This window comes from Cornus florida, unplaced genomic scaffold (genome assembly GCF_030987335.1).
Source record: "Cornus florida cultivar Cherokee Brave unplaced genomic scaffold, ASM3098733v1 CherokeeBrave_3.0.0_Hap2_Chr10, whole genome shotgun sequence".
NCBI lineage: Eukaryota > Viridiplantae > Streptophyta > Magnoliopsida > Cornales > Cornaceae > Cornus > Cornus florida.
This window is the reverse complement of record NW_026775580.1, coordinates 112,342,733-112,361,377: the sequence shown is the minus strand read 5'-3', so window position 1 is coordinate 112,361,377 and position 18,645 is coordinate 112,342,733. Positions and strand designations below refer to the sequence as shown.

At 31.2% G+C, this 18,645-nt stretch overlaps 2 protein-coding genes across 3 annotated transcripts; both read right to left on the bottom strand.

Annotated features, from left to right (window-relative positions):
* Positions 1-97: 97 nt before the first annotated feature.
* LOC132277219 (uncharacterized) lies at positions 98-7,183 on the bottom strand. 2 transcript variants are annotated; one of them, XM_059779001.1, is made up of 13 exons: positions 6,839-7,176; positions 4,279-4,529; positions 3,307-3,380; positions 2,828-2,987; positions 2,688-2,712; positions 2,447-2,536; positions 2,191-2,362; positions 2,005-2,078; positions 1,393-1,462; positions 1,059-1,130; positions 846-988; positions 501-574; positions 98-379 (listed from the first exon to the last, which is right to left on the bottom strand). In XM_059779001.1, the coding sequence occupies exons 2-13, from the start codon at positions 4,502-4,504 to the stop codon at positions 321-323; spliced, it is 1,239 nt and encodes a 412-aa protein (XP_059634984.1). In that variant the 5' UTR covers positions 4,505-4,529; positions 6,839-7,176; the 3' UTR covers positions 98-320. The 2 variants fall into 2 exon arrangements, with proteins under 2 accessions (XP_059634984.1, XP_059634985.1); XM_059779002.1 differs by lacking the exons at positions 98-379; positions 501-574 and having other exon boundaries at positions 849-983; positions 6,839-7,183.
* Positions 7,184-11,600: 4,417 nt separating this feature from the next.
* On the bottom strand, positions 11,601-18,087 carry LOC132277217 (probable sulfate transporter 3.5). The gene is made up of 11 exons (XM_059778996.1): positions 17,710-18,087; positions 17,354-17,561; positions 15,795-15,966; positions 15,649-15,714; positions 15,381-15,494; positions 13,351-13,467; positions 13,104-13,230; positions 12,700-12,986; positions 12,422-12,612; positions 12,229-12,311; positions 11,601-12,133 (listed from the first exon to the last, which is right to left on the bottom strand). The coding sequence occupies exons 1-11, from the start codon at positions 18,035-18,037 to the stop codon at positions 11,880-11,882; spliced, it is 1,947 nt and encodes a 648-aa protein (XP_059634979.1). The 5' UTR covers positions 18,038-18,087; the 3' UTR covers positions 11,601-11,879.
* Positions 18,088-18,645: the final 558 nt, after the last annotated feature.

The following is an 18,645-nucleotide window of genomic DNA, read 5'->3' as shown; positions in this document are numbered from 1 at the left end:
GACAAATTTATATGGTTTCATATATGTTCCCTGAGTAGAATATTTACAAGTACTAATAATATGTTCTAAAAGACACAGAGAAAGAGATGAATGTATGTAGTGTGAAGGGCTGGAGGATTGGATAATTATTTCATTTAAAAATGAAACAAATCTGGTCAAGTAGTAGTAGTAGTAGTAGTAGTATATTTAGTTGTCCATGGGGCTTAAAAGTCCTGATCAGTATGCTGGAGGCTCTATGCTTTCTACCTGGCTCGAGACGGCGGACTACCATATGCACAACAGATCAATGAAGCAATCATCGAATACTCTATTTTCGATTCCTATGTCGATTCAGCAATTCGTCTGTTTTTCCATAGGATTGGTGCCACCAGCATCCATACTGTAAAAAAATACCATTTTATATATAAAACTAGGCTGCTTCGAAAATCTTTAATGACATTCAAATGAACTTGAAATGAACCTAATCCAACAGATGACCATTTGATTTTTAGTTCACTTACAGTAAACACAGGCTGCCAGCCATTCATTTACTATTCTGACCCAAGTACTGGTCCATCCCACATCAAGTGTCCACCTGCAAAGATGTCACTTATACAGTTAATTAAGCATTTAAGCTCCTGCCTAAAATCTTCCTCTTCAATTGTTCTTCTTTCTTCTTAAAGATGTTTGTAATTCATGAACTTCTTTCGAAGAAAAACACTAATTGCTGGATGATCAGATCTTTATGGCATGTTTTTAAAACATTTGGATTCATCAATTTTTTGTAAGCATTAGAATCAGATAGCGAATATTGCGGTGGTCTTCTTACACAAAATTACCAATTCACTTCCAATATGGAAACTCACCTTCTCATGTCATGATATTGATGGACATTCCAACCGATCAATAGCATTGCAAAGTACATTGCCCCCGTGGCAAAAACAAAATGGAAGAAGCCAAAACCATATGGAATATCATCTTCTTCTGCCTGTGTCTCATCCTTCCTGAACTGCACCACTTGTTGTCAGATACATTTTGTGAACATGTTAGGGAACTGAAAGAGGTCGAGGGAGACGAACCTGAAAGCATTTGGAATCAATTCCGGTCGAAAAGGTTGCAATAACTATTGCAAGCACTGCAACGATAAAGCTCTGCCAAGATATGAAATGCATCATCATTTGTGGAATAGATTCCAAATAGTTATGCACTAATAGCTGTGGCAACTACAGCTTTTCTGCTTTAGTTATGATTACAGAAGCTATATGGACTTCAAAGTTTGGACAAAATATTATTACAAAAAAAAAAATAAAAAAATGAAGAAGATTATTTTAGTTGACAGTGTTCCATTTTTGTTGAAACTGCAAGTAATTATAAACAGAACTTGTAAAAATTATTATGAAATCCAAATATTACTATGATGGTGAGCCAGTCTCCTTTAGTTGCAGCTTCCACCTTCTTGATACATCTTTCCTCTGGTGGTTCACTGTGAACACAATGCGTAATCAAATTATCAAAGTGCGATTAAATACAAAGGTTGACTGAAGATAAACTATAGAGAGACAAAGGAGTGTTACAATACTGATAAACCATAAGAATTCAAAGATGGGATGAAATTAAGTTGTCATAATTTAGGGATAAAATTTTAAACTGACTGTTCATTTCAGGTTTTCTACATATAAGTGGTTCAATAACTAACATTTCTGTTAAAATGAATTTGCTCCTTATGAGCAGGTGAACACATAAGTATAAATTCTGAATACATAATAATACACAGACTATTCGCTTTTCGTATAGATCCTTCAAGTTTGGTAAGGGAAAGGAAACCTGATTTGCATCTTTGAGTTATAGCAAATGACAATGGTATCAAAATTTAAATAATAGCAGTAAAAATAATAGTAACAGTTATAATTATCATTATTGCTGCTGCTGCTACTACTACTATTATTATTATTTGTTAATGGAGAATGCTTTGTTAAAGCAGTATATTGTGATCATGGCAGCAGATTAGAGGATCAGAGACCATGCCTTCTAATGGCAGACCAGCAGAGGAAGACCACATAAAGACCCATAAATCCGGGAGTCAACAAGCCAGCATTCACCTGTTTCAGCCAAAATTTATGTATATAGATATATATATATATATATGACATTACCTCAGAATATGAATGATATTAAACTTAACCTTCAAAAAAACAAGAGAGTAAAACTTACTTTTGGGTGGAGAGAAGCACTGGTCATGATTTGGAGGAGTACTAGTGTCCAGGTAATGAAGAAAATGTTAAGGTGGCATGATGGTTCTGGGGCATACCAAATGTACATCAAAATGATCCCCAATATGCACACCACGAATGCAGCAGCTGCAATTACCATTACATGGATGCGGCTGCCGTGGAAATCTTTTTATAATCAGTAATGACACCAACGGTAACTATGAATTGTGTTTCGGAGGGAATTGTTCTCTACTTACCATTTATTTGCACAACTGTCAGAATGACAACAATCATTCAGCCATCTAATGAAACTGATAATGCTTATAAGCTGAATGAGTAGGAAAACCCTGTAAAAATTAAAGATCAAATTCAAAATCTCCGGGTGATGTTGTGAGTCACTGGATAAGGGTACCAAGGCTGTTTTTGAACTTCCAAAATTAATTAAAAATCATTATGCATGATTCGGAGACACAAATAGATAAGACTAATCAGTAATACCCCGCGCCAAAATGTGCAATTTCCCCTGCCAAAGGAGAATGCATCAGAGACATGTTTAACAACAACTTGACTACACAACACCACGAGATCTTATAATTGAAACTAAAAGGAATATAATATATAGACTGAATCACACTAACCATAAACATGAATAATGGCTGTAGGAACAAAAAATGGCAGCACCATAAGTGCAACCATCAGGAGAATCTTGGCAATCCACCATCCCGAATGCCACACTTCTCTAGATACATGCAACTTTGAGGTACCGACTGTAGAAAGAAACATTGTGAAATAGAATGTCTAATATGTTATTAAGGCTCACTCCAATCTACTTTTGAAAAAACATGGATGATCAACAGACCACATACCAATCAATAATTTTTACATCTGTATGCCAATCTTGAGCTACTAACTCGAAGCCAACCAGTTCCAAGTCAAAATATATATAGTCTGAATTGAAAATTTTCCCACATCGAGCTGCAGTGATCATTTCATTTTCTCAATTTTTAAGTGGTCAAACCTCCTCCACCATATTATTAAGTTGTTACCTATTTTACTAAAAAATTAATTCATATAATTAATAAGAAGTAAATAAAGTTCCTTGGAGTGGGAAGGATACAAAGCATCCGAAGCTCACTCTCAATACTCCTTCCATGCCCAAACAGTCTTTGCCACCATGGCATCCTTTCAGTCCTGAAATCACATTAAATTATGTTAGCAGCATGTGAAGACATGATATAATAGTAACATACATTAATTTTATGATGAGTCTCATTGGCATGCATGAATGGTTCACTTCACACTCTGCAGCTCTACAGTGCACTTCCTTTGCAGCCGCTATAAAGAGTTTCTCAAATATGGTTATTCAAATCGTGCTACACTTGTGGATGCGCGACAACTTGAGACATGGGTGTATGCCCCCAACACAGCAACCCACACCCACGTCTCTCCGGCAAGTTTAGAGTTTTCCTTACTCTAAAGCCTTTAACATGGCACAATGTCTGGTAAGAGTCATACTAGAACACTCCTTGTGGCAAGAAAAGCATGAACAGTGCAATTAATATTTTCAACACGGTAAGATGGGGAGCAGTGTAATTTTAAAGACATGAGGGGGTTCTTTGTAATTATGAAAAGACAATGGGAGAAAAATGTAAATTTATTAAAAAGAATCTAAAATAATGGCAGATAATGAAATCCAAAAACTTATGTTGCAGTGAGTTGCAAACAGGTGGCCCATCTAATTTATTTATTTAACTTTTCCTTTGCTTTCTATATGTGTTCTTTATTAAAATATAATAAAATTCTAATTCACAATGCACCTACTCAATTTGCCACAAATACAAAGATTAGTAATTAATTTTTAGAGGGGGTGGTCTCACGTTTTAATGAGGCATGTGTTTAAATAATACATCATATTATATGTATTCAGAACGTGTAAATATGGTAGAAGGTAAAACTTACGTTTAAATGATACATGTAATATATATATATATACATACAATCGGTATAGATATGTGTATTATATATATATATAGATATATAGATATATATTTATTTATTTATTGGATATTATGAATTGAAGGAATCTTACTCTTCATTTCTGTCAAGGCGGTATGGCCATAATCCCTAACGGCCCATGCAAGCAAATTAGTGATAAGAAACATCAAGCTATAGACGTATCTGGCCATCCAAGGGTTTGAGCCGTGACGGAATTGACTGAACCAAGACCCCTCCACCATAAGCTTGGCATACCTGCTGTTTGGGTTTGACGGGCCCTCCATTTCAGCTTCAATTCGATCTCGCAATACTCTTTTCATCCATTACTTTTTTTTTCTCTTTCATCTGCAATTAATGCATTGGTCATGTTTAGTATGACATGTATAAAGTGTTTTTGCCAAGTGGGAAAATTTAGTGACTAGCAGTGTCCATTCATAACAGAGTGATAAGTCCAAGAACGAGCTAGAGTCCCATGTCCAATGCTTTATATATATTGCAAGCCCAAGTTGGGTTGAACCTGGGTTCATGCTCATCACAGTTTCAGTGGATTGAGCATGGATCACAGCCCACTGATCACGATACTGAGTTCGGATCTTTTACAGTATAATACTCTGAAAAAAGAGATTATGTCAAAAATATGAAATATATCGTATTAGATGGATTTTATCACTCACACGTGTGTGCCGATATTGTACTGTCCTGCAAAAATTCGTGCTCATGGTAACACTTGTTTATGCATGTTTATTTGTATTTTTTGGGGCCTGTTTCTTTGGAATTGTGAGATGTGAAGAGGGATTTTTGGAAGAAAATTAGATCCAACATCTTTTCAATGATGAAGAAAATTGGATCCAACATCTGGGCATTGATAATACGAGTACAGCTAAACAATTGGCAAAAAAAGAGAAGAAAAAGATGACAGCTAATCAGAGTCGTTTTCAAAGACATGCACATGGTTGAGACTGATGGTATATAACATTGTGTTGAGATTGGTGTCTGATTTTGGAAAAAATAAATTGAAATAATACAATTATTGATTAACTTTATGGTTCAATGGCAATATGCTACTCCACCTAGATAGTCTAGGCCTTGGTGTGAAATTAATAAATACCATTCAACCAAATTCAAACTTATTAAAGGACCACCACCAAAAAAAAAAAAAAAAAAACATTTTCAGTCACTCGTTCACAGTGCATTTTCCATCACTGACGCACCCAATGTTGAGCACGCCTTGGCTGCTAAGCCATTCGCTGTGCATTTCCCACTACTTTTATGGAATGATATCGAGCATTGCATATATACCACATAGTGCAAATATAGTCAATCATTGAAAAATATAAAAGATAATATGACTTTTTGTGCACTTCATTACAAGATTTTCATATACACTACTAGTCATATACACTACAGAACGGGACACATTTCATATTTCATATTTGCACAACGGGACACATTTCATCTAACGACCAACCCTAGTTTACATAATTGATGGTTAATCCCTTATTTTTCTCCCGATTTTATTACGAAATGGAAGCTAATACAAACGGAACAATCTATATAAACATATATAATGATATAAGAACTAATTAATAAAATAAGATAACGAAAAAAAAAAAAAAAAAACCACTACTGAATTTGAGGGGCTATCTCTCTTACTATTCTGAAAGTCTAAAACTAGAGGTTAGAGCCCCAAAACAATAGAATTTGACCAAAAAAATGATGTATATGACAAGTAAGTATTGATTGTTAGATTAATTTCGATTATAAAAGAGTCCCCTCGAATTGTATCGAAAAATTTGAATACTTAATTTTTGACTTTCACAATATAATTGGTTTCATAGTCATATCAGTATAGTCGGTCGGATGAAGCCTTAGTGGATATAGAAAGTGTGGCGTAGACAACATAATATGATATTTATATAATTTTTTCCCATATATTGGATAACTTTTTGAAAAAATATGAGTTCAGATATGATAACGGTAACATCACTTCAAAATATGCTTCATAATCTATGTCGTATAATCTTTTGAGGAGTGAGAATGTGTTTGGATGGATGCAAATGACACAATTATTTAATGAACAGTAACGAATCTACAAAGTTGCCAAATTCGAGTAGGCTCCTCCTCCTCAAGAGAGGTGAGGAGACGTGTAGGCATCGACCAAACGGGTCATCAAGGAATCATTCATTCGTTGCACTTCTCCTAGTCACACCAAACTAACTTTTTATGCAGTATTCCTTTTGACTGTAATACCCTCAAACAAGTCAACAATTCACATATCACGCCATCAATGTCAACCATAATCCTAGTGAAAACAAGGGCATGCTTGGTCATTGTATCATCACTTTACTTTGCTCTGTACGTACAGAGACTTGGAAGAAAAAACACAGTATATGGAATATCAAAACTATAAGCAAATCCGAAGAAGAAAATTCCTACATTTCCCTGATAATCTACAAGTATTGACATTCATGTTATATTGGAATCATACAGGAAAGAATTGTAATAATCATAGAGGTAATAGAAAGAACAGAGATCAATATAGTTTTATAAATATAATATCACTATAACAACAATACATTCAAGATCGAAATTGTACGTATAGAAAAATGTTGGGTATGCAATAAGAGTATTTCAAGATTTGGATTGAAACGTACCTGGTAAAGATGAAGAACTGACGAATAAAAGTATCTTCTTGTTGAAGAAGATGCTAACAAACCCACTACAGCGAGAGAATTTTTCTGTTTTTGTTCTTCTTTTTGCTCTTTATGTGTTTCTGTGTTGTTGTTTACAAAAGTAGTTGGGCTACATACATATAATATATATAGGGGTGTGTGTGTGTTTATATATGCAGAGAGAGAGAGAGAGATTGCCTTTTGGAGCTTTTGCTTAATTTGTTGCTTGCCTTCTTCTACTTCTTTTTTCCCGTGGAAGTTATGTATTAGCTTGAGATTCGTGGCTTAAAAGATTTTATATACAAACTCTTGAGCTATATATATAACAAACTCTTATGCGTAGAAGCTATATATAAATGGGTGGGCAGAGAATAAACAAGTATCATATCATATGCTTACCAATCTCTCATCCTATTTTTCTTTATTCATTTGCTTTCTTTTATAAAGTAAATGAATATATTATTAATTATTACTCTTCAAAAATCTCCCACAATCTATAATAAATTTCAAAAATTACTTGTGCATTCTATTTTTGAAAAATAATACATTTGATGTTCCAAAATAAATGTCTCTTTTGAGGGATTGTGACTCACAAATAGTTCTCCAAAAAAAATATTCGTTTTGGAATAGAAGGAGTAATGTTTTCATAAGTATTATTTATGGAAAAATTCAAATGGAGAATAGTACAAGTTTTTTTTTTTTTTTAAACAGAAGAAGTTAACAGTGTTAATATGATCTCCCGTAACACTATTTTCTTATTTTTGAAAATTATTTTATGCTTTTCTTATTTCAAAAAACGTTTCGCAGACTTCGATCATTTTTGCTTGTATCTCACTGGTGGGAGTATAAGCATTATTATTATTATTATTTTTGTAATGAGAAATCATTTTCATTTTTCAATGGGGAAAAAGGCCCAAAATTATGAATATTACCAACTCTCAACCAATGTATGTGAGTTTCGTGTACAATAACTAAGGACCGACTAGGTACGCGTTCTACTTTTGCATTTTTGTTTTAATCTAAAATAAAGTGTCTTGATTTATAATGTTTTGATTAGTAATTGGTAGCATGTTTGCTAATGTGTATTTGTTGCAAAATTTTTAAAATAAAAAATTTAAAAACACATTTGATAAAAAGAGTTGCACTTCACAAAATATAATGACTAGTTTAAAAAGGCCATTTCAAAATTTTTTGATACTGCTCATTGGTACAGAACCCTTTTTTAGAATGCGAAAACATATAAAAATATTAAGTTAGTGTACATTTTAACATTATCAAAACAAAATTATTTTACCAAATAGTATATATTTTCTACTATTCATTATTACAGTACAAAAACAAAAATATAAAAAATAAAATTCATACCAATCATACTTAAGAAAGTTGTTAGAGTACTATTTAAGATAGTGTACGGAATGCAGTTTGCACGAAATGTATCAATAAGATTCGACAATAAATTTTTAATCTTTAATTCCTTGCCTTGAAAAAGTGATGTCCTACCCAATCAATCTTGTTACTAGAACAATGAATGGTATATTTTAAATTGCATTGATTTTCAATTGCTTTTATAAAAAAAATATAATTACAAAAGCATTCTACCATGTTTTGAAAGCATCCAAAAAAAAAAAAAAAAAAAATTCAAATATCGGGATATTACATGTTCCTACCATGTTCACATGATTAAATGTCCAATACCGACAAAAATTCTAAAAAACGTGTTCTTGCTTCTTAGTCTAGAACTATTTTTACAACTTGAAAAGTTATTTTTATTGTCCTCTTTACTTACATGAAACATTGCAGGTAAGGAAGAGGATTATTGTGCACAATATATCTACACATATAGGTGGACTATTTCAAGTTCAGCAGTCCAATTGACTGCGGATATATAATCAAATTTATTAAGGAATTGTTAGGTATGTATTTTGTTTTTACGTTTTATTTTAATTTGAAATAAAATAAGTATTTTATTTATAGAGTATTTTGATTAATAATTAGGAGCACGTTTCGTAATATTCATTTGTTACAAAATTTTTGAAAACAAAAATATAAAAACATGTTAAAAAAGTATTGCAAGTTTGAAAAATATGATGATTAGATTAAAAATGTTATTTAAAAATATTTCAAAAAAAATATAAATTTATTGTTCATAGGTACAGTACCTGTTGCTATAAAAACATGTAAAAGTATTTTTTTTTCTCTGTTTACTGTTAAGTATCCGATAAAAACAAAAACACCAAAAATAAAATGCATACCAAACATGGCAAAATTGTCGCTATTCTGAATATAAAGATATATATGAAAAATATAACAGCTAGGATGCACTTCTGTCTATCTGAAATGCTATTTTTGGAAATGATTTTCATCTTCAAAGCATGATTCATCGTATGAACTGATATGCAACCCATCGATCAATTTATAACTATTTTTTAAGAGCTCGATACTATTATACACATTTATAAACTAATAAATTCGATCAATTTATATCAATATTCAACAAAATTTATTACATCATAATCGCAATCCATACTGCGATTGCAAAACATACTTCAAAGGGCTCATCTATATACAAAAGAAATTGTGCCACATTAACAATTTTTCACCTATATATGAATTATGTCACTCAGTGAAATGACAACGGGACAAAAAGGACAGGTAAAAAACGTAAAAGATGAAAATGACAAAAGTATTACATATGCAATATGGGCAACTGAATCATCAAACTGGCTCAAAATAAAGTTTGAGGATTGCTTTTGCAGCCTTAGCCTCATGACATTCCTCGAGAATATTTTAAACCTAATATGGCATATAAGATTTAAAATTCATTTCATATAAATAAAATCAATTAAGCGGTTCTCATCTCACAAATTCACATTCATTTATTTTATTATTATTATTTTTTGTGTGTTTCATTTTTTTGACTTTTATTCCTGTAATATTTTGAATTGCCCTCCTACAAGTTATCCATTCTAAAAATCTTTCTCGTTCTTCCTTTATTTTCTCTTTTACTCTTCCTTTTCTTCTAATTTCTTTGATTTCCTTCACATAAAAAAAAAAATAGTCAAAAAATTGAAACTAAATATCCCTTTTTGGAAATCTAACTTTTTAAGAGGATAAATTTTAATATTTTTTTATTATATTAATAGTGAATGAATTACCAAATATGTCTATTTACAAATGTGATAATTTACTTTTTATAAGTTTAATATAAGAAGGTTGATGGTAATGTTACCAATATATATATATATACACACACATATATATAGTACTTTTCAAATGAGACATTTGTTAATGGAAATGTTGTGGATAGATAAGAGGAGAAATTTTTTGTAATTTTAAAACTTTTATAATAAATAATAAAGGAGAAATTTTTTGTAATTTATAAACTTTTATAATAAATAATAACCTTCCTCTTTTTCTTAGCCTAGTTACAAAATTGGTAAAAGATGAAATATGCTTATCCATTCTTTTTTTTTTCTTCTCTCATTGTCTTGTCTATGCCAAACAAAATTTTTTTTGTTCTTTCTTTCTATTTTCTCTCCACGTTTTTTCCTTAATTCTTACCAAACAAAACATTAACCCTCCAATAGCACTCCTGGCTACTGAATGACATGACTACGCGAGAGAGATTTGTGAAAAGATTCTCTTCCTAAAATAATTTAAAATTTAAATAATACAGATTTGTGGCCTGCTTGTTTTCGTACTTAAAGCAATTACTATAATGAAGGGAAAAAAGTAAGCTGATTTTTCTCCATTAACGACAATTAAGGAGATGTTATGGTTTGATTGCTTTCAAATCAACTTTAGGTTCCTCTTATTTTTACGGTACAGAAACAATTTGATTCTCGTAGTTGTAAGGCACAACGGGCTTCTAAGTCCAAATCCAGATCAGTTCTTGTGGAGAGATCACAGACATCTCATCCGCTAACAGTTAAATAGTATTTCTATTTTAGAGTGTATTTTCTAAGTAAATTTTTTAAAAATAAAAACAAGAAAACATATTTGGTGAAAAGTATTACAAATCTGAACAATTAAATAGCTAGTTAAAAATGTCATTCTAAATTTTATTTATTTTGAGCTATGCTTTTGTTACACTGCGGAAGCAACCAAAATCATCAATTTTTTTTTTTACTTGGATTTTGTTCCACTACCGATTTTCTCGCTTAACTAAGCTTATCACATTAATAATTATTTTTAGTTGACGAGTGAAGTCCGACTCTTGTCATTTATAGAAGAACTAATGTTGATGTTGACGAGGTGGGAGATCACTAACAGTTTGGTTCCCACAGTTGATGAAGTGGGTCACATAAAATAATCCCACATTTTCTTACGCTTTTGTCTCTTGTATTATGCTTATGTTTATAATGTTGGAGTTATTAGAAGTTGTTAGGAATAGCTAAAAATAAAAAATACAAAATAAAAACAGTTGCCAAACGGGTAAACCAGGGAGGCATCCAAAATGAATGGAACAACATAACAGACTAATTGCTACAGTGTTGTTTTCCTCAATGGGCTGGTTTAGTAAACTCCATGGGCTATTATGGTTTTAGTTGTTTCCACATGAATGATGGGTTGTGAAATGGGCTGGTTTTCTTTTCAGACCCTAAAAAGATTCAATGGAAAAACATAATAATAACAATTGGCTTTTGGGATTTCTTCAAATGGTACAATTGATATATAATAATAAATAATAAAAAAATACAATTATATTTTCTGATGCATAGAACTTTAAATGGAAATTCACATAAGGATTGCAATTGGCAAATGGTACACTTTATGGAATGGAAATGAAACAGGAAAAGAAAGAAAGGAGTAAAGTATGAGAAATTATTATATGGTTCGGGATAATCACATGATAGCATTAATTTTGATTGAAGCTAGCAAACAGTACATGAAATTGGTTTCCAAATTGAAGACGTGACCATCCTTACAAACCTAATCTAAGGATGACAACCATATTATACAATTTTCCAAAATCTGATTTTACACTAATCACCAAATGACCATCCTCTGTCTCTCCTCTATCTTATGCATCATTGGCCTCCCAGTGCCCACTCTCTTGCTTTGAACTTCTGAGTGAAAATCTGCATGCCTCAATTGCATCTTCCACTGACAAATACACGCATTCCTTCCCTATTTTATCTATGAATTTCGTCACCGACAACTTCTCCACCACCTCAATCCTAGGATTTACTAATCCCATCTTGATGTCTTTCGCTTCCAAGCTTCTTCGGACTTCGCCTAGGGCTTCCACGCCTGTATGATCGATGGATGTAACTCCTACATTTATATATTATTATATTAGCAACAACATTAACCAATATATATTTTCTATTAAATCATTGTAGGGAAAGATTATCATCGGCATTAATTACCTCCCAAATCTAATAAGACATGCTCAACGTCATTGCCTTTTGATTCTGTAATGCTTTGTTCATCTCTCACCCATCTCAAAATCCTATTCAAAGTGAAAGAGTATTATGATACACACATATATACATAATTAGCACCACTCTCTTTCCAACCCAGACACAAAGATTAAAAAAAAAAAAAAAAAAAAAGGCCTACCTTTCTTTGATGTAGTTGGAATTTGCAAAGTAGATAGGGGAACCTAGTTTCAGAATTAGGATCCCTGGAAACTCCTTTGCACCAGGATACTGCTCTACGTCGCGGAACAAACCCGAATTTGGTAAATTTCCAAGCTTGCAAGTGGCAGGCCTAGCCACATATAGAAGTGCTCTGAGTAGGCAAAGCCCTACCTGAATAAATAAATAAAAATGATTCAGAGAACATTTTCAAGGCCGGTACGTATTATCTTAGCATTTGCCATTGATAAGTAAGCTCACCGAAATCATGAGGCCGATATCCATGCTTATGAAAGCAACACCTAAGAAAGCAGCCATGCAAATGCAGAAATCGAATTTATCAGTCTTGAAAAGGTGATAAACCTTCTCATAATCTATTAGCCCTAACATGGCTGACATGATGATCGCAGAAAGAGCCACTTGTGGGGTGTAGCTAAACAGAGGAGCCAAGAGCAGGAGGGTCAGCATCATACATAATGACATCACTACATTTGCCATTGCAGTCTTACATCCCGCATTGAAATTTACCGCAGTTTTTGAAAATGGACCTGCAAATTAAACAATTCATTAATATTATTATGAAAATTACTAACCAAAATATATATATATACACACGCACACACACATGACAATTACAAGAAGCAACTAAGTACACACACACACACCAGTAGTCAAGTAGCATGATGTGAAAGATCCAACTATGTTCATCAGACCAAAAGCTATCATCTCCTTATTCCCATCTATTTGTTCATTTCTCATTATAGCAAAACTCCTTCCAATAGCTATTCCTTCCTACAACCAAGCAACGAATATATATATTTGATAAAATTATATAATTTGAATAACAACCACTTAAAAATTTGTAGGAAAAAAATTGAAGTAAAATTAATTGTAAACTAGCAGCGTTCTTACAGCTAGAGCTATCATGCCAGTGATGATCCCAGCTTTTATAGTTACCGGTAGATACTTGGCTTCAAAGTTCAAATCTTTTAGGGATGGAGGATTTAGTCCTTTCTTCAAGTCACCCACCTGTAATCGAAAATCCAAATCCAAATCAAAACTATTACAAAGGATTCCTCAACCGAATATAATAATAAAAAGTTGTTTCCGATTACTTGATGCATTGAAATGAGACTGTTATGTTTTTGGCACATATAGATTATACACCTTTTTGACTATAAGATGCATGCCCCTATACAGTGGGAAGATTTTTTTTCAGCAGGGGCAATCTTTAATAGCAATAATATATATATATATATATATATATATATATATATATATATTATTGCTATTAAAGATTGCCCCTGCTGAAAAATATATATATATAATTTGAACCAAAATAATATATGTAAAAATTAAAACATTGATTCATTATATTTATATTATTATTCATTGCTGTTTTAAAATTAAGTTCATTTAATTAAATATACTAAAAAAAATCATATTCAATGAATCAAGAATAAAACATGAAAAAGACAAAAACACAATTTCCAATTCTAATATATCACATATGTAAAAAAAATAAAAATAAAAATAAAAATTCATGATAATAGTTAATCTGAAAATTCATGATAATAGTTAATCTGTGATTTCATTAATTTGGGCTGCAAAAAATTCTAGAAAATAATAATTAGTAACACGATTATACAAACTAAATTTTGAAAGAACAAACAAGCACTAAAATAATTTTCATAATAATAACTAATAAATTTTTTAATTAAAATTATAATATGAAATAATAATCGTAAATTTATATAATAAAAAAAGTAAAAATAAAATCAAATTACCAGTGCAGCGCAGTACGAGACGTGTGTGAAAGACATTCGGGACAGGGAATATAATAACATCATTACATGCCCCTACATGCTTTGCTTGTGTTATCACGGCTCTTGTATATGATGACCCATTCACATTGGTAGGCAGCTCTCACGTGTATAAATATCTCAAATAGGAAATAAAACCATCACAATACAAACTGTCTTATGGCAATCCCTGTAATTATACAACCTCACCACACAACAATTGAGCCATGCCACAAGTTGACAAAATTCACTCACATCGAGTGATATCATCATGTGATGCTGTTTCCGTTCTTTATTAGTTATTCATTTTTAATTTTATAATTTTTTTAAAAAATATGTAATTAATGTATTATTTCCTTCTCAAATTACTAAATTATTCTTTAAACATTAAATATATATTACACTAAGTTATAAAATTTTTAAAAAGTTAAAAGGGTAATTATGAAAAGATGGCTTTTATTTTGTTTGACTTTTTAAAATGAACCATTTAATTTTGGACACTCTAAAAAGAAAAAATGGACTACTAATATAGAATAGAGGGAGTAATATTTAAGTCATTAACAACTTAGTTTTAGAACATGGAGAATTGACTTTTAATTGGTACCATAAAAAAATAAAAAATAAAAAATTTATAATTTGGAATATGACACAACAACAAATACTTGGCCTACGCGACACTAGTCCAGTATGCTTCGATCGATTCTTTTCATGAGGTCCCTTTTTAGGCTAAGAAAAGAAGGCTAAAGAGTAATAGGGTTTGCTTAATTTAATTTTCAAAAAATTTAAAAGGGTCTTCGAAACTTAGGGTGTTTTTTTTTTTTTTTTTGATAAAATTGAATACTAAAAATCTTTAAAGTTGAAATTCTAGGAGGTCATCATAAATTGAAAATCTCTTTGGTGTTTTTTAAATTTTCACTTCTCATGAATTTTATTTGATAAGTGGGATATTCATATTTTACTTAAAATTTTATTCAATTTAACTTGACACTTATTTAATGTATTGATTTGAATAAACACATAACTTATTCAGAATTTAATACTAACAACAATAATTGTGCGTGTGACAGACACCATAAAATTCTTAAAAATAGATGTGAAGTCATGATGAATTCGAAAAATGGAAGGGAAAAGAAAACTAACAATTTGGATGCCGTGTTTCTCCGCGTGAGCAAAATAAGCAAAAAGACAGCCAACAATGACGACCAACATTGGAGATATAGCTGATACCCAAAATAGCTTCGGTTTCTTTTGCTTCTGCAACGTCAATATATATATATATATTTCAAAAAGGAGTTCACCAATAATTGTGTGTGTATATATATATATATATATACAAATATATTTTACAGAGTTGCGTTTACATTCACACGTATATAAGCTTGCATTTGTGTAAGAAGGGGTAACTCACCACGAACTTGGTGAATTGGAGAAATGTAAGAAATATGATACCCACAACTGCGCTCTCCCATCTCCACTGCAGAATTAAGTAAGAAGTGGTAAGACTCTGTTTTTAAACCAATTATTGAAATATTTGTGTAGAGGAATTAAAATTACCTCCTTTGTATTGCTGAAAAGTGCTTTTAAAACAGAAACCACATCTGTATGAGTCGTGAAGTGCTTCAATCCAAACACGCCCTTCAATTGTTGTAGGCTAATAATTACTGCAGTCCCTCCCATGAAACCGGTGATCGTCGAGTGCGATAAGAAATCCACCAAAATTCCAAGTCTGCGAATATTTTGTAATAAAGTATTAAACTAATAAAATCTTTATCAGCAATCATGAATAATTTAATTAATAAAATCTTGAAAAACGAGGGAAATGATTTTTCATCACAAAAAGTGTTGGAGATGCACCTATCCAAAACTTTTAGTGGGCATATCTAGATTCTACTCATTTCAATATATTTCATTATATTAATTAAAAGAAGATCTATTCAATTAAGATATTGCAACTTTCATATAATTTAGAAGTATTCACTTCATCAATTCATTTGAATGGTAAAAATAAACTATATAAATTGAAATATCTATTATGATGAGAGGAGAGGACATTATAAAATAAAAGTAATATTACAAATACTAGTTTATATTTGGTTTTACTCCAATAAATAATATTCAACAAGGATTTTTGTTCAGGGGTGGACCAGAAAGTTATAATTGGGGCCTAAGTCGTGCATGAAAGGAAATTTTCTAATTTTTATAAAAAAATGTAATTAAATTATAATATATTATTCTTCACTGAAAAATATTCTATATCTTTTTAAATTTGAAATAAAATAAGATAAAGATCATGTATAAAAAAAATATATATATTTTATTTTCCATGCATACAGAATTATGTCTAATTTTGTTATACACACAATACATATATGTAAGTGGACAAATAAAGAATAAAAAAAATTCCTGAAGCTCAAATATAGTAAAACAAGGAGGACAAGTAAAAACAAAAGGGTTATACTTATGATATATCAAAAAAATGAAGCTTGAGATATTCCAAATTAAAATTATTTATTAGCTTTGTAGGAATTACCTTTTGAAAAATGATTTTTGCAACGAACAATTGCAGTGAATTGCTAGACTTACTATTTTAATTGGCTAATTATGTAACAAATAAGAAAGAGGAGTCCTCCACTTAGTTGTATTTGGTATAAATAACCATTAAAAATTATTAAATTAGACAATTTACTACAAATATTTCTTAAGATGTCATTGGTAAGGAAATACTTTTAGTAATTTTAATTTCGGCTATTGTAGTGGGACTTGAAAAGAATTTGGAAGGGATATTTATTTTTATGATTGCCGATCTTATTTCATAAAATAATATTTCCTTTATCCCAAAAAAAATATTAATTTTTGTATTTTTGTTTGTTGCAAAATAGATATCTAATTTGAAAAGTCAAATTACCTTCTTTTTTTTTTTTTTTTTTTATCAATTTAACCTTATTACATTAAACTTTTTTATATACATCTTTGTAGATCTATTATGAATAAATTTTTAATAATTCATTCACTACTAATATAATAATAAAATATATAAATAATGATACTTGCACGAGTTAGGCAAAATTATAAGACCTACTATATTATATATATATATAAAATTCGTGTCTCACCTTAATAAACCGAAAGCTGTCTGGACGATACCCGTAAAGAAAGTAGCAGTGAAAATTAAGTGAAGGTACAAAGTTGGGTTTTCTTTTGCTTTCACTTTTTCTTCAATGGTTGCAGCTAAAAGCAAAGAACAGGCCGCAACTGTTCCAACCGCGAGATGTTTTGAACTTCCGAAAACGGCATAAACAATAGGAGGAACAAAGCTCGAATCTGCAACACACAAACCAACCCATGCATATATAAAAGAAAATTTTATTTCTATATAATAGGCATAAAAAAAATTCAAATATATTTATTTATTTAGCACGATAATAACTATATGTGTGTGTGTGTGTGTGTGTGTGTGATGGAAGCTTACATAGGCCAATGATGGGAGGAATGTTAGCAAGTTTGGCATAACTGATTCCTTGTGGTATGGCAAGGCTAGCAATTGTGATCCCGGCAAGAAGATCATATTTGAAGAGAGAGAGACTGTATTTGGGCAGCCACCCAAAAATTGGAACAAAATATTGTATTGCTTTCTGGGCGCGACGAGCCAATGGCTCATTCTTGAATGGCCCGAATGGATCATCCGGGAAGAAGGTCTCCTTAAGGTCGGTTTTGAACGCGGTGGAAAAGTTTCTATTGGCGGCAAAGTTCACCTTGTGATGATGATGATCAGATTGATCACTAGCATAAGTTGTCATGGCTAGCTTGACAGAGAACCAGAGAGAAAATGAGAAAAAGAGGGAGAGAGGGTTAGTTAGGGGGTAATTGAAATAGCCAGATGTGTGTTGCATTTATAGTAAAAACATAATGGAAAATGACAGAAGAATGACAAAGAAGCATGACAGAGATTGGATAAGAGAAGAATTTGAAAGATGACATATATATATATATATATATGTTAATCAAAGAAAAATATAGAATGTGATTCATCGACTCTCTTGACTTTACTGCTCTATTGTTAATGGAAGCTACAATTAGATTGGTATGTTATATTTAGGTGACAGTGAGATTTTTATTGTGTTTTGTTATTTATGTCACTAAATTAGATACAACCTTACTAAATTAGATACCACCTCAAAACTAAAGAATCTTTTAGGGGTATTTGTGTCATCTCGTGTGTTTTTCCAGATAAGAAGAAAATGAAAAAAAAAAACAAAAAAAAAAAAATGGTCAATTTATAGGTTGTGAGGGTTTGATCCCAAACGCTTTCCTCATGACCAAATTTAGGAAATTTTGGTACCTTAGGTAAAAAAGCGTGAAAGGTTTTATTTTTAGAGGATTTCTTTCCTTTTATTTATTTATTTAT

Excerpts from the sequence above, each read along its gene's own strand:
- LOC132277217 (XM_059778996.1), bottom strand. The coding sequence starts at position 18,037 with ATGACAACTTATGCTAGTGATCAATCTGATCATCATCATCACAAGGTG. Across the intron at positions 17,562-17,709 it reads TCCTCCCATCATTGGCCTAT|ATTCGAGCTTTGTTCCTCCT; the intron begins GTAAGCTTCCAT and ends TGTGTGTTGCAG. Across the intron at positions 12,613-12,699 it reads ATATCGGCCTCATGATTTCG|GTAGGGCTTTGCCTACTCAG; the intron begins GTGAGCTTACTT and ends TTATTTATTCAG.
- LOC132277219 (XM_059779001.1), bottom strand. The coding sequence starts at position 4,504 with ATGAAAAGAGTATTGCGAGATCGAATTGAAGCTGAAATGGAGGGCCCG. Across the intron at positions 989-1,058 it reads TTGATTCCAAATGCTTTCAG|TTCAGGAAGGATGAGACACA; the intron begins GTTCGTCTCCCT and ends CAAGTGGTGCAG. Across the intron at positions 575-845 it reads CAATATCATGACATGAGAAG|GTGGACACTTGATGTGGGAT; the intron begins GTGAGTTTCCAT and ends ACATCTTTGCAG.